This window comes from Catharus ustulatus, chromosome 34 (genome assembly GCF_009819885.2).
Source record: "Catharus ustulatus isolate bCatUst1 chromosome 34, bCatUst1.pri.v2, whole genome shotgun sequence".
Lineage (NCBI taxonomy): Eukaryota > Metazoa > Chordata > Aves > Passeriformes > Turdidae > Catharus > Catharus ustulatus.
The window spans coordinates 1,527,471-1,541,860 of record NC_046254.1 but is presented as its reverse complement, the minus strand read 5'-3'; the positions used below and the strand labels follow the sequence as shown (position 1 = coordinate 1,541,860).

The following is a 14,390-nucleotide window of genomic DNA, read 5'->3' as shown; positions in this document are numbered from 1 at the left end:
AAAACATCCCAGGGATCCCAAAAACACATCAGAGAACCCAAAACTGCCCCAGGGATCCCAAAACTGCCCCAGGTACACCGTGCTGATCAGCACCTGGGGGGAAAAAATACATCAGGGACCCAAAAAATAAATCAGGGATCCTAAAAACACATCAGGGATCCTAAAAATACATCAGAGAACCCAAAAACAGCTCAGAGATCCCAAAACTGCCTCAGGTACACCATGCTGATCAGCACCTGGGGGGGAAAAATAAATCAGGGATCCCAAAAATATATCAGGGATCCTAAAAATACATCAGGGACCCCAAAAATACCTCAGGGATCGTAAAAATACATCAGAGAATCTAAAACTGCCTCAGGGAACCTAAAACTGCCTCAGGTACACCGTGCTGATCAGCACCTGGGGGGGAAAAATAAATCAGGGATCCCAAAAATATATCAGGGACCCCAAAAATACATCAGGGATCCTAAAAACACATCAGAGAACCCAAAAACACAGCAGAGATCCTAAAAATACATCAGAGAACCTAAAACTGCCTCAGGTACACCATGCTGATCAGCACCTGGGGGGGGTAAAAACAGACATCAGGGACCATGAAACTACATCAGGGATCGTAAAAATACATCAGAGAACCCAAAAACATGTCAGAGAACCCAAAACCACATCAGAGAACCTAAAACTACCTCAGGGACACCAAAACTGCCTCAGGGACCCCAAAAACACATCAGGGATCCCAAAAACACATCAGGGATCCCAAAACTGCCTCAGGGATTCCAAAAATATCTCAGGGACACAGAAAACACCTCAACACGCCCCAGAGCCCACCCCAAAGTGTCCCCAAGTGTCCCCCGACCAGGTTGGGGACATTCTCAGGGGTCAGCACTGACTCCAGGCAGTGTCACCCCCCCAGACACTGTCCCCAATGTCCCCTGACCAGGTTGGCCACATTCTCAGGGGTCAGCAGTGGCTGCAGGACAATGTCACCCCCCCACAATGTCCCCAATGTCCCCAGTGTCCCCTGACCAGGTTGGGGACATTCTCAGGGGTCAGCAGTGGTTGCAGGACAATGTCACACCCCCAGGTGTCCCCAGTGTCCCCAATGTCCCCTGACCAGGTTGGCCACGTTCTCAGGGGTCAGCAGTGACTGCAGGACAATGTCACCCCCCAGGTGTCCCCAATGTCCCCTGACCAGGTTGGCCACGTTCTCAGGGGTCAGCAGTGGCTGCAGGACAATGTCACACCCCCAGTGTCCCCAATGTCCCCAATGTCCCCAGTGTCCCCTGACCAGGTTGGCCACGTTCTCAGGGGTCAGCAGTGGCTGCAGGACAATGCCACCCCCGCAAAGTGTCCCCAAGTGTCCCCTGACCAGGTTGGCCACGTTCTCAGGGGTCAGCAGTGGCTGCAGGAACTCCGCGGTGATGTCGGTGTCCGAGGGTCCCGCGGCCGCTCCGGCCACTTTGGCCACGGCCACGGCCGGCGCCTCCAGGTCCTTGTCCTCGTCATCCTCGCCCAGGGGTGGCTCTGTGGGGACAGCGAGGGTCCCTGAGTGTCACCAACAGGGGGGGCATCCAGGAGGAATGGAGGGACATTTAATGTCACCTCCTCCAGTGTCACCAGGAGGGGACCAGGAGGGACTGGAGAGGGGGTTTAATGTCACCAAGTGTCCCCAAAAAGGGACTGAGATGACACTGGAGGGGTTTAAGGTCACCAAGTGTCCCCAAAAAGGACTGGGATGACACTGGGTGACACTGGGGGGGTTTAATGTCACCAAGTGTCCCCAAAAAGGGACTGGGATGACACTGGGTGACACTGGGAGGGTTTAATGTCACCAAGTGTCCCCAAAAAGGAATGGGATGACACTGGGATGATCCTGGGTGACACTGGGGGGGTTTAATGTCACCAAGCGTCCCCAAAAAGGGCTGGGTGACACTGGGTGACACTGGGTGACACTGGGGGGGTTTAATGTCACCAAGTGTCCCCAAAAAGGGACTGGGTGACACTGAGGGGGTTTAATGCCACCAAGTGTCCCCAGAAAGGGACTGGGATGACACTGGGTGACACTGGGATGACACTGGGGGGGTTTAATGTCACCAAGTGTCCCCATAAGGCCACCGGGACCACCTGATGGCCACCAGCACCATGGGGGAGGTGACACTGATGCCACCCTGGGGGAGGTGACATTGATGCCACAGCTCGAGGGTGGCACTGGGCTCGTTGTGGGGCCAATCCTAGAACCCCCAATGGCCACCCCCAGCCTGATGGCCACCATGGCCACCACCACCCCAGCACAGCTAGCCAAACTCACCGATTTTCATCTTCTTGAGAGGCACGTTGGGGTCATCACGGGGCCAATTCCAGAACTCCAATGGCCACCACCCACCCTGAACCTTGATGGCCACCATGGCCACACCCTGATGGCCACCATGGCTACCACCTCCCCAGCACAACTAGCCAAACTCACCAATTTTCATCTTCTTGAGAGCCATGTTGGGGTCATCATGGGGCCACTTTCAGAACCCCCAATGGCCACCACCCAACTCAAACCCTGATGGCCACCATGGCTACCATCACCCCATGACAAGCAGCCAAACTCACCGATTTTCATCTTCTTGAGAGCAACGTCGGGGTCATCACGGGGCCAATTCCAGAACCCCAATGGCAACAACTGCCACCCTGATGGCTACCACCACCCCAGCACAACTAGCCAAACTCACTAATTTTCATCTTCTTGAGGGCGGTTTCAGGTTCGTGTTGGGGCCATTTCCAGACCCCCCAATGGCCACCACTCACCCTGAAGGCCACCACTCTGACCCTGATGGTCACCATGGCCACCACCACCCCGGCACAACTAGCCAAACTCACCGATTTTCATCTTCTTGAGGGCAGCATCGGGCTCGTTCTGGGGCCATTTCCAGAACCCCCAATGGCCACCACCCACCCTGATGGCCACCATGGCTACCACCACCCTGATGGCCACCACCACCCTGTGACAGCTAGCCAAACTCACTGATTTTCATCTTCTTGAGGGCAGCATCAGGCTCGTCCTGGGGCCACTTCCAGAACTCCTCTGAACCTTGATGGCCACCACCCACCCTGATGGCCACCACTCAAACCCTGATGGCCACCATGGCCACCACCACCCCGGCACAACTAGCCAAACTCACCGATTTTCATCTTCTTGAGAGCCACGTTGGGCTTGTCCTGGGGCCATTTCCAGAACCCCAATGGCCAGCAACCACCCCAACAGCTACACCCACCCTACTGGTCATCACCCATACCCTGATGGTCACCATGGCCACCCCCTACCCTGGCACAACTAGCCAAACTCACTGATTTTCATTTTCTTGAGGGCGGTGTTGGGCTCGTTCTGGAGCCACTTCCAGAATCCCAATGGCCACCACCCAACTCAAACCCTGCTGGCCACCATGGCTACCACCACCCTGTGACAATTAGCCAAGCTCACCGATTTCCATCTTCTTGAGAGCCACGTTGGGGTCATCACGGGGCCAATTCCAGAACCCCCAATGGCCACCACCCACCCTTAACCTTGATGGTCACCATGGCCACCACCACCCCAGCACAACTAGCCAAACTCACCGATTTTCATCTTCTTGAGCACGGTGTCGGGCTCGTCCTGGGGCCACTTCCAGAGTTCCCAATGGTCACCACCCACCCTGATGGCCACCATGGCCACCCCCATCCCATGACAACTAGCCAAACTCACCGATTTTCATCTTCTTGAGAGCCATGTCGGGGTCATCACGGGGCCACTTCCAGACCCCCAATGGCCACCACCCACCCTGATGGCCACCACCACCCCATGACAACTAGCCAAACTCACCAATTTTCATCTTCTTGAGCGCGGTGTCTGGTTCGTCCTGGGGTCACTTTGAGAACCCTTCTGAACCCTGATGGCCACCACCCACCCTGATGGCCACCACTCAAACCCTGATGGCCACCATGGCCACCACCTACCCTGGCACAACTAGCCAAACTCACCGATTTTCATCTTCTTGAGGGCAGTATCAGGCTCATCCTGGGGCCGTTTCCAGAACCCTCAATGGTCACCACCCACCTTGATGGCCACCACCCACCCTGATGGCCACCATGGCCACCACCACCCTGGCACAACTAGCCAAACTCACCGATTTTCATCTTCTTGAGAGCCACGTTGGGCTCGTCCTGGGGCCACTTCCAGAACCCCAATGGCCACCACCCAGAATCCTGATGGCTACCACCTCCCCAGCACAGTTAGCCAAACTCACTGATTTTCATCTTCTTGAGGGCGGCGTCGGGCTTGTCCTGGGGCCATTTCCAGAACCCCCAATGGCCACCACCCACCCTGATGGCCACCATTCTGACACTGATGGCCACCATGGCCACCCCCACCCCGGCACAACTAGCCAAACTCACCGATTTTCATCTTCTTGAGCGCGGCGTCGGGCTCGTCGCGGGGCCGCTTGCGGGCGTCGCGGGGGCTGGGCATGCTGCGCGCGATCTCGGCCTGCGGCGTGCCCAGGTCCACCAGCAGCGTGGTGATCTGCGGCTGGAAGTCGCCCGAGCTCGGGTGCCGCAGCACGCTCAGCAGGTGCAGCTTCAGGTTCTTCCGCACGCTGCTCACCTGAGACTTGGCCAGCGTGGGCGGCAGGTTGGCTACCGGGAGAGGGGGCAGGTTAGGGACAGCTGGGGACAGGTCAGGGACAGCTGGGACCTGGCCAGCGTGGGCGGTAGGTTGGCTACCGGGAGAGGGGACAGTCAGGGACAGCTGGGGACAGCTGGGACTTGGCCAGCGTGGGCGGCAGGTTGGCTACCGGGAGAGGGGACAGGTCAGGGGACAGTTGGGACTTGGCCAGCGTGGGGGGCAGGTTGGCTACCGGGAGAGGGGACAGTCAGGGACACCTGGGATGTGGCCAGTGTCAGGGGCACGTTGGCTACCGGGAGAGGGGACAGTCAGGGACAGCTGGGGACAGTCAGGGACAGTTGGGGACAGCTGGGGACAGGTCAGGGACAGCTGGGGACACCTGGGACTTGGCCAGCGTGGGCGGCAGGTTGGCTACCAAGAGAGGGGACAGTCAGGGACAGCTGGGGACAGCTGGGGACAGCTGGGGACAGGTCAGGGACACCTGGGGACTGCTGGGACTTGGCCAGCGTGGGCGGCAGGTTGGCTACCGGGAGAGGGGACAGTCAGGGACACCTGGGACATGGTCAGCGTGGGCGGCAGGTTGGCTACCGGGAGAGGGGACAGGTCAGGGACACCTGGGGACACCTGGGGACACCTGGGGACACCTGGGGACAGCTGGGACTTGGTTAGCATGGGTGGCAGGTTGGCTACCGGGAGAGGGGACAGTCAGGGACACCTGGGGACAGCTGGGACTTGGTCAGCGTGGGCGGTAGGTTGGCTACCGGGAGAGGGGACAGGTTAGGGACACCTGGGGACAGCTGGGGACAGGTCAGGGATACCTGGGGACAGCTGGGATGTGGCCAGTGTCAGGGGCAGGTTGGCTACTGGGAGAGGGGACAGGTTAGGGACAGCTGGGGACAGCTGGGGACACCTGGGACTTGGCCAGCGTGGGCAGCAGGTTGGCTACCGGGAGAGGGGACAGGTTAGGGACACCTGGGGACAGCTGGGGACAGGTGAGGAACAGCTGGGATGTGGCCAGCGTGGGCGGCAGGTTGGCTACCGGGAGAGGGGACACGTCAGGGGACAGCTGGGGACAGTTGGGGACAGCTGGGGACAGGTCAGGGACACCTGGGGACAGCTGGGACTTGGCTAGCGTGGGCGGCAGGTTGGCTACCGGGAGAGGGGACAGGTTAGGGACAGCTGGGGTGTGGCCAGTGCCAGGGGCAGGTTGGCTACCGGGAGAGGGGACAGGTCAGGGGACAGTTGGGACTTGGTCAGCATGGGTGGCAGGTTGGCTACCAAGAGAGGGGACAGTCAGGGACACCTGGGGACAGGTCAGGGACAGTTGGGGACAGTCAGGGACAGCTGGGGACAGGTCATGGACAGCTGGGGACAGCTGGGGACAGCTGGGATGTGGTCAGTGTGGGGGGCAGGTTGGCTACCAGGAGAGGGGACAGTCAGGGACACCTGGGGACAGCTGGGACATGGTTAGCGTGGGGGGCAGGTTGGCTACTGGGAGAGGGGACAGGTCAGGGACACCTGGGGACAGCTGGGGACAGTTGGGATGTGGGACATGGCCTGTGGATGTGGCCAGTGCCAGGGGCAGGTTGGCTACTGGAAGAGGGGACACTTTAGAGACAGGTTAGGGACACCAAGGCACACCAGGTGACACAGGTGACATTACCATGCAGGGTCTCATACGCCTGGATGACCTCGGCCATGAACATGGGGTGACAGGGGACAGGAGGTGACACTTTGGGGACATACCATGGAGTGTCTCGTAGGCCTGGATGACCTCGGCCATGAACATGGGGTGACAGGGGACACCAGGTGACACAGGTGACATTACCATGGAGGGTCTCGTAGGCCTGGATGACCTCGGCCATGAACATGGGGTGACAGGGGACACTGGTGACACCTTGGGGACATTACCATGGAGGGTCTCGTAGGCCTGGATGACCTCGGCCATGAACATGGGGTGACAGGGGACAGGAGGTGACACCAGGTGACACAGGTGACATTACCATGGAGGGTCTCGTAGGCCTGGATGACCTCGGCCATGAACATGGGGTGACAGAGGACACTGGTGACACTTTGGGGACATTACCATGGAGTGTCTCATAGGCCTGGATGACCTCGGCCATGAACACGGGGTGACAGGGGACACTGGTGACACCAGGTGACACAGGTGACATTACCATGCAGTGTCTCGTAGGCCTGGATGACCTCGGCCATGAACATGGGGTGACAGGGGACACTGGTGACACTTTGGGGACATACCATGGAGTGTCTCGTAGGCCTGGATGACCTCGGCCATGAGCATGGGGTGACAGGGGACAGGAGGTGACACTGGTGACACTTTGGGGACATTACCATGGAGGGTCTCGTAGGCCTGGATGACCTCAGCCATGAACATGGGGTGACAGGGGACACTGGTGACACTTTGGGGACATACCATGGAGTGTCTCGTAGGCCTGGATGACCTCGGCCATGAGCATGGGGTGACAGGGGACAGGAGGTGACACTGGTGACACTTTGGGGACATTACCATGGAGGGTCTCGTAGGCCTGGATGACCTCGGCCATGAACATGGGGTGACAGGTGACACTGGTGACACTTTGGGGACATACCATGGAGTGTCTCGTAGGCCTGGATGACCTCGGCCATGAACATGGGGTGACAGGGGACAGGAGGTGACACCAGGTGACACAGGTGACATTACCATGCAGGGTCTCATAGGCCTGGATGACCTCGGCCATGAACATGGGGTGACAGGGGACAGGAAGGGACACACCAGGTGACACCATGTGACATTACCATGCAGTGTCTCGTAGGCCTGGATGACCTCGGCCATGAACATGGGGTGACAGGGGACACTGGTGACACTTTGGGGACATTACCATGCAGTGTCTCGTAGGCCTGGATGACCTCGGCCATGAACATGGGGTGACAGGGGACAGGAGGTGACACTTTGGGGACATACCATGGAGGGTCTCGTAGGCCTGGATGACCTCGGCCATGAACATGGGGTGACAGGGGACACTGGTGACACTTTGGGGACATACCATGGAGGGTCTCGTAGGCCTGGATGACCTCGGCCATGAACATGGGGTGACAGGGGACAGGAAGGGACACACCAGGTGACACCATGTGACATTACCATGCAGTGTCTCGTAGGCCTGGATGACCTCGGCCATGAACATGGGCCGCTGGCGGGCGATGGTGGCCAGCGAGCCCAGCGCGGCCGTCAGGTTGATGCTGGAGATGGCCGGGTGCACCATGAACTTGAGCAGCTGCTCCAGCGCCGCCTTGCCCTCCTCCCACAGCGCACCTGGGGACAGGGGACAGAGAGGTCACCAAAATGGGGGGGACAGGGGGGACACCCAGGGGACAGCCACGGGGGACAGCAGGGACAGCAGGGACACCCAGGGGACAGGGGGTGACCCCAATCCTGAAATCCTCTCCCCACTCACTGCACTTGATGACTGGGTGGTTCCAATCCCATTCCTGCCCCAATCCCAATCCCACCCCAAATCCCAATCCTAAACCCAACCCCACTCACTGTACTTGATGAGGGGATGGTCCCAATCCCAATCCCAATCCCAATCCCAATCCCAATACCTACTCACTGTACTTGATGACCAAATGGTTCCAATTCCAATCCCAATCCCAATCCAAATCCCCATCCCCACTCACTGTACCTGATGACAGGGTGATCCCAATCCCACCCAATCCCAATCCCAATCCCACCCCAATCCCATCCCAATCCCACCCCAATCCCAATCCCCACTCACTGTATTTGATGAGGGGATGGTCCCAATCCCACCCCAATCCCATCCCCCACTCACTGTATTTGATGACAGGATGATCCCGCGGGATCCGTTCCAGGCTGACATAGTTCTCAATCCCAATCCCACTCCAACCCCAATCCCAATCCCAATTCCCACTCACTGTACTTGATGATGGGGTGGTTTCAATCCCAGTCCCAACCCCAATCCCACCCCAATCCCAACCCAATCCCAATCCCAATCCCATTCACTGTACTTGATGACGAGGTGATCCCAATGCAATTCCTGTCACAATCCCACCCCAATCCCATCCCAAACCCCACTCACTGTACTTGATGACTGAGTGGTTCCAATCCCAATCCCAATCCCAACCCCACTCACTGTATTTGATGACAGGATGATTCCCGGGGATCCTCTCCAGGCTGACGTCGTTCCCAATCCCATCCCAATCCCAATCCCATCCCAATCCCAATCCCATCCCAATCCCAATCCCAATCCCAATCCCACCCCAAACCCCACTCACTGTATTTGATGACAGGGTGATCCCTGGGGATCCTCTCCAGGCTGATGTCGTTCTCAGTCCCAATCCCATCCCACCCCACCCCAATCCCAATCCCAATCCCAATCCCCACTCACTGTAGTTGATGACAGGGTGGTTCCAATCCCATTCCTGCCCCAAACCCAATCCCAATCCCAATCCCACCCCAATCCCAATCCCACCGCAATCCCAATCCCAATCCCAATCCCAACCCAATCCCCACTCACTGTATTTGATGACTGAGTGGTTCCAATCCCACTCCAATCCCACCCCAATCCCAAACCCCACTCACTGTACTTGATGACAGAGTGGTTCCAATCCCAATCCCAATCCCAACCCCAATCCGAAACCCAACCCCAAACCCCACTCACTGTACTTGATGACGGGGTGATCCCAATCCCAAACCCAATCCCATCCCAATCCCAATCCCAATCCCACCCCAACCCCAACCTCAATCCCAATCCCAATCCCAATCCCAATCCCAACCCTACTCACTGTAATTCATGACAGGGTGATCCCTGAGGATCCTCTCCAGGCTCACATCATTTTCAATCCCAATCCCACCCCAATCCCAATCCCAATCCTCACTCACTGTACTTGATGACCGGATGATCCCTGGGGATCCTCTCCAGGCTGATCTCGTTCTCAATCCCAATCCCAATCCCAATCCCAATCCCAATCCCAACCCCACCCCAATCCCAATCCCAATCCCAATCCCAATCCCAATCCCAATCCCCACTCACTGTATTTGATGACGGGATGATCCCTGGGGATCCTCTCCAGGCTGACGTCGTTCTCAATCCCAATCCCAATACCAACCCCAATCCCAATCTCAATCCCAATCCCAATCCCAATCCCAACCCCACTCACTGTATTTGATGACGGGATGATTCCTGGGGATCCTCTCCAGGCTGATGTCGTTCTCAATCCCAATCCCAATCCCAATCCCAATCCCAATCCCAATCCCCACTCACTGTATTTGATGACAGGGTGATTCCTGGGGATCCTCTCCAGGCTGATGTCATTCTCAATCCCAATCCCATCCCAATCCCAATCCCAATCCCCACTCACTGTATTTGATGACAGGATGATCCCTGGGGATCCTCTCCAGGCTGATGTCGTTCTCAATCCCAATCCCAATCCCACCCCAATCCCAACCCCAACCCCACTCACTGTATTTGATGACAGGATGATCCCTGGGGATCCTCTCCAGGCTCACGTCGTTCCCAATCCCAATCCCAAAAACAATCCCACCCCAACCCCACTCACTGTACTTGATGAAGAGGTGATCCCAATGAAATTCCTGCCCCAACCCCAACCCCAACCCCAATCCCAATCCCAATCCCAACCCCACTCACTGTATTTGATGACAGGGTGATCCCTGGGGATCCTCTCCAGGCTGACATCGTTCTCAATCCCAACCCAATCCCAATCCCATCCCAATCCCAACCCCACTCACTGTATTTGATGACAGGGTGATCCCTGGGGATCCTCTCCAGGCTCACATCGTTCTCAATCCCAACCCAATCCCAAACCCACCCCAACCCCAAACCCCACTCACTGTATTTGATGACAGGGTGATCCCTGGGGATCCTCTCCAGGCTCACGTCGTTCTCGTGCCGTTTGGGCACGTCCGAGTCGGCCGTGCGCGGCGACAGCGTCACGATCAGCCCCTCCACGAACTTGATGGCGTGCGTGCGGATGCCGTCGTTGTCCGAGTCCAGCAGCAGGATGATGTCGCTGGCCATGGAGGACATCATCTCCCAGCAGGCCTCCTGCAGCTCGCTGATCACCTTGGACTTCACCATCCACTGGGGAAAAGAGCCGGGAATCGGGGAAAAAAGGGTTAATGGGAGTGGGGAATTATGGGAATGGTGCGGGAAGTGAGAGGGGATGAGGCGGGGTTTGTGGGGAATTACGGTAATTAGGACTGAGCAGTAATGTCATTTTATTTTAAAAATTATCTGTAATTGGTATTGAACATTTGTATTTATTTATATTTACATTTACATTTAAAACTATCTTCAATTATGGTAATTAATATTCAATATTAAAGGCATTTATATTAAATATTATCTGTAATTGTGGTAATTAATATTCAATATTGAAGCCATTTATATAAAAAATTATCTGGTAATAGGTATTGAACATTGATATCATTTATATTAAAAATTATCTGTAATTATGGTATTTAATGTTCAACATTGAAGCCATTTATATTAAAAATTACCTGTAATTACGGTAATTAATATTCAATATTGAAGCCATTTATATTAAATATTATCTGTAATTGTGGTAATTAATATTCAATATTGAAGCCATTTATATAAAAAATTATCTGGTAATAGGTATTGAACATTGATATCATTTATATTAAAAATTATCTGTAATTATGGTATTTAATGTTCAACATTGAAGCCACTTATATTAAAAATTACCTGTAATTACGGTAATTAATATTCAATATAATAATTATATAATTATAATATATAATATAATAATTCAATATTGAAGCCATTTATATTAAAAATTATCTGTAATTACGGTAATTAATATTCGATATTGAAGCCATTTATATAAAAATTTATCTGGTAATAGGTATTGAACACTCATGCCATTTATACTAAAAATTATCTGTAATTATGGTAAATAATATCCAATATTAGAACCATTTATATTAAAAATTTTCTGTAATTATGGTAATTGGTATTGAATATTAATGTAATTTACATTGAAAATTATCTGGTAATTAGTATTCAATATTAAAGCCATTCATATTAAAAATTATCTGGTAATTGGTATTGAACATTAATGCCATTTTATATTAAAAATTATCTGTAATTACAGTAATTGGTATTAAACATAAAAAACCTTTTATATTAAAACTTATCTGGAATTATAGTAATTAATATTCAACATTAAAGCCACTCTATATTAATAATTATCTGTAATTATGGTAATTGGTATTGAATATTGAAGCCATTTTACATTAAAAATAATCTGGTAATTGGTATTGAACATTGAAGACATTTTATATTAAAAATTATCTGCAATTATGGTAATTGGTACTGAACATTAATGCCATTTACATTTAAAATTATCTATAATTGGTATAGAACATTAAAGCCATTTTATATTAAAAATTATCTGTAATTACAGTAATTGGTATTGAATCTTAATGCCACTTTATATTAAAAACTATCTCTAAATATGTTAATTGGTATTGAATATTAATGCCATTTTGTATTAAAAATTATCTGGTAATTGGTATTAAACATTGAAGATATTTTATACTAAAATTATCTGAAATTATGGTAATTAGCATTGAATATTAATGCCACTTTATATTAAAAATTATCTCATAATTGGTATTGAACATTAAAGCCATTCTATATTAAAATTATCTGTAATTATGGTAATTGGTATTGAATATTAATGTCATTTATATTAAAAATTATCTGTAATTGGTATTGAACATTAATGCCATTTATATTAACAATTATCTGGTAATTGGTATTGAACACTGAAGCCATTTTATATTAACAATTATCTGTAATTATAGTAATTGGTGTTGAATATTGAAGCCATTTATATTAAAAATTATCTGTAATTACGATAATTGGTATTGAACATTAATGCCATTTATATTAACCAGATTTAACAAAAAATACGGAAAAAAAATTTGAATTTCCCCTCTAGTTTGGAGTAGAAACTCGCTGTTTTTTGCATTGTGACCCCCCCAGGTGTGTCCAGGTGTGCCCAGGTGTGCCCTCACCTGCAGGGCCACCTTGTAGAGCTGGGTCATGGTCAGGATGGCTTTCTTGACCACGTTGACGTTCTCGTCCTTGAGCAGCATGTTCAGGTTGGCCACCAGCTTCAGCAGCAGCTCGATGTCCCTTTTGCTGGGGACACCGGGGGGTCACCAGAATGGCCCCAAAACGGGCCCAAAATTCCTCAGAAACAGCCTCAAAATTCCCATTAAAACAGCCCCAGAACAGGCCCAGAATGGCCCCAAAAATCCTCAAAAACAGCCTCAAAATTCCCACAAAACAGACCCATAACAGCACCACAATTCCTCAAAAAACAGCCCCAGAATGCCCCCAGAACAGCCCCAAAATTCCCATTAAAATGGCCCCAAAATGGGACCAGAATAGGCCCAAAATTCCCATTAAAATGGTCCCAAAAATCCTCAGAAACACCCTCAAAATTCCCATTAAAATGGCCCCAAAATTCCCACAAAACAGCCCCAAAATGGGCCCAGAACAGCCCCAAAACAGGCCCAGAACGGGCCCAGAATAGGCCCAAAATGGGACCAGAACAGGCCCAGAACAGCCCCAAAATGGGACCAGAACAGGCCCAGAACAGGCTCAGAATAGGCCCAAAATGGGACCAGAACAGGCCCAGAATAGGTCCAAAATGGGACCAGAACAGGCCCAGAACGGCCCCAAAACGGGACCAGAACAGGCCCAGAATGGCCCCAAAACGGGACCAGAACAGGCCCAGAATGGCCCCAAAATGGGACCAGAACAGGTCCAGAACAGGCCCAGAATAGGTCCAAAAGGGACCAGAACAGGCCCAGAACGGCCCCAAAACGGGACCAGAACAGGCCCAGAATGGCCCCAAAACGGGACCAGAACAGGCCCAGAACGGCCCCAAAACGGGACCAGAACAGGCCCAGAATGGCCCCAAAACGGGACCAGAACAGGCCCAGAATGGCCCCAAAATGGGACCAGAACAGGTCCAGAACAGGCCCAGAACAGGCCCAGAACGGGACCAGAACAGGCCCAGAACGGGACCAGAACAGGTCCAAAACGGGACCAGAACAGGCCCAAAATGGGCCCAGAATAGGCCCAGAACGGGACCAGAACAGGCCCAGAATGGCCCCAAAACGGGACCAGAACAGGCCCAGAATGGCCCCAAAACGGGACCAGAACAGGCCCAGAATGGCCCCAAAACGGGACCAGAACAGGCCCAGAACGGCCCCAAAACGGGACCAGAACAGGCCCAGAATGGCCCCAAAACGGGACCAGAACAGGCCCAGAATGGCCCCAAAACAGGCCCAGAACAGGCCCAGAATGGGACCAGAACAGGTCCAGAACGGGCCCAGAACGGGACCAGAACAGGCCCAAAATGGGACCAGAACAGGCCCAGACTGGGCCCAGAACGGCCCCAAAATGGCCCAGAACGGGACCAAAACAGGCCCAAAACAGGCCCAGAACGGGCGTAAAATGGGACCAGAACGGGCCCAGAATGGGACCAGAACGGGCCCAGAACGGGCCCAGAATGGCCCCAGAATGGGACCAGAATGGCCCCAAAACAGGCCCAGAGCAGGCCCAGAACAGCACCAGAACAACCCCAGAACGGGACCAGAACGGGCCCAAAATTCCTCAAAAACAGCCTCGAAATTCCCACCAAAATTACTTCAAAATTCCCACAAAATGGC

At 52.9% G+C, this 14,390-nt stretch overlaps 1 protein-coding gene and 2 long non-coding RNA genes across 10 annotated transcripts in view; 2 read left to right on the top strand and 1 right to left on the bottom strand.

The window, feature by feature from the left end:
* SYMPK (symplekin) overlaps positions 1–14,390 on the bottom strand; it is a 54,719-nt gene that overhangs the window by 29,307 nt on the left and 11,022 nt on the right. For all 8 annotated transcript variants that reach the window (XM_033083980.1, XM_033083981.1, XM_033083979.1 and 5 more), the window contains 5 exons: positions 12,723–12,849; positions 10,509–10,758; positions 7,782–7,952; positions 4,414–4,653; positions 1,367–1,521 (listed from right to left, as the gene is read on the bottom strand). In XM_033083980.1, the coding sequence (XP_032939871.1) occupies positions 1,367–1,521; positions 4,414–4,653; positions 7,782–7,952; positions 10,509–10,758; positions 12,723–12,849 (943 nt within the window). The remainder of the gene's footprint in view (positions 1–1,366; positions 1,522–4,413; positions 4,654–7,781; positions 7,953–10,508; positions 10,759–12,722; positions 12,850–14,390) is intronic.
* Positions 800–1,346, top strand: LOC117009672. Its single transcript, XR_004420513.1, has 2 exons — positions 800–1,090; positions 1,169–1,346. It is a non-coding gene; the product is annotated as an uncharacterized LOC117009672 (long non-coding RNA).
* On the top strand, positions 6,519–7,680 carry LOC117009671. Its single transcript, XR_004420512.1, has 3 exons — positions 6,519–6,626; positions 6,810–7,222; positions 7,305–7,680. It is a non-coding gene; the product is annotated as an uncharacterized LOC117009671 (long non-coding RNA).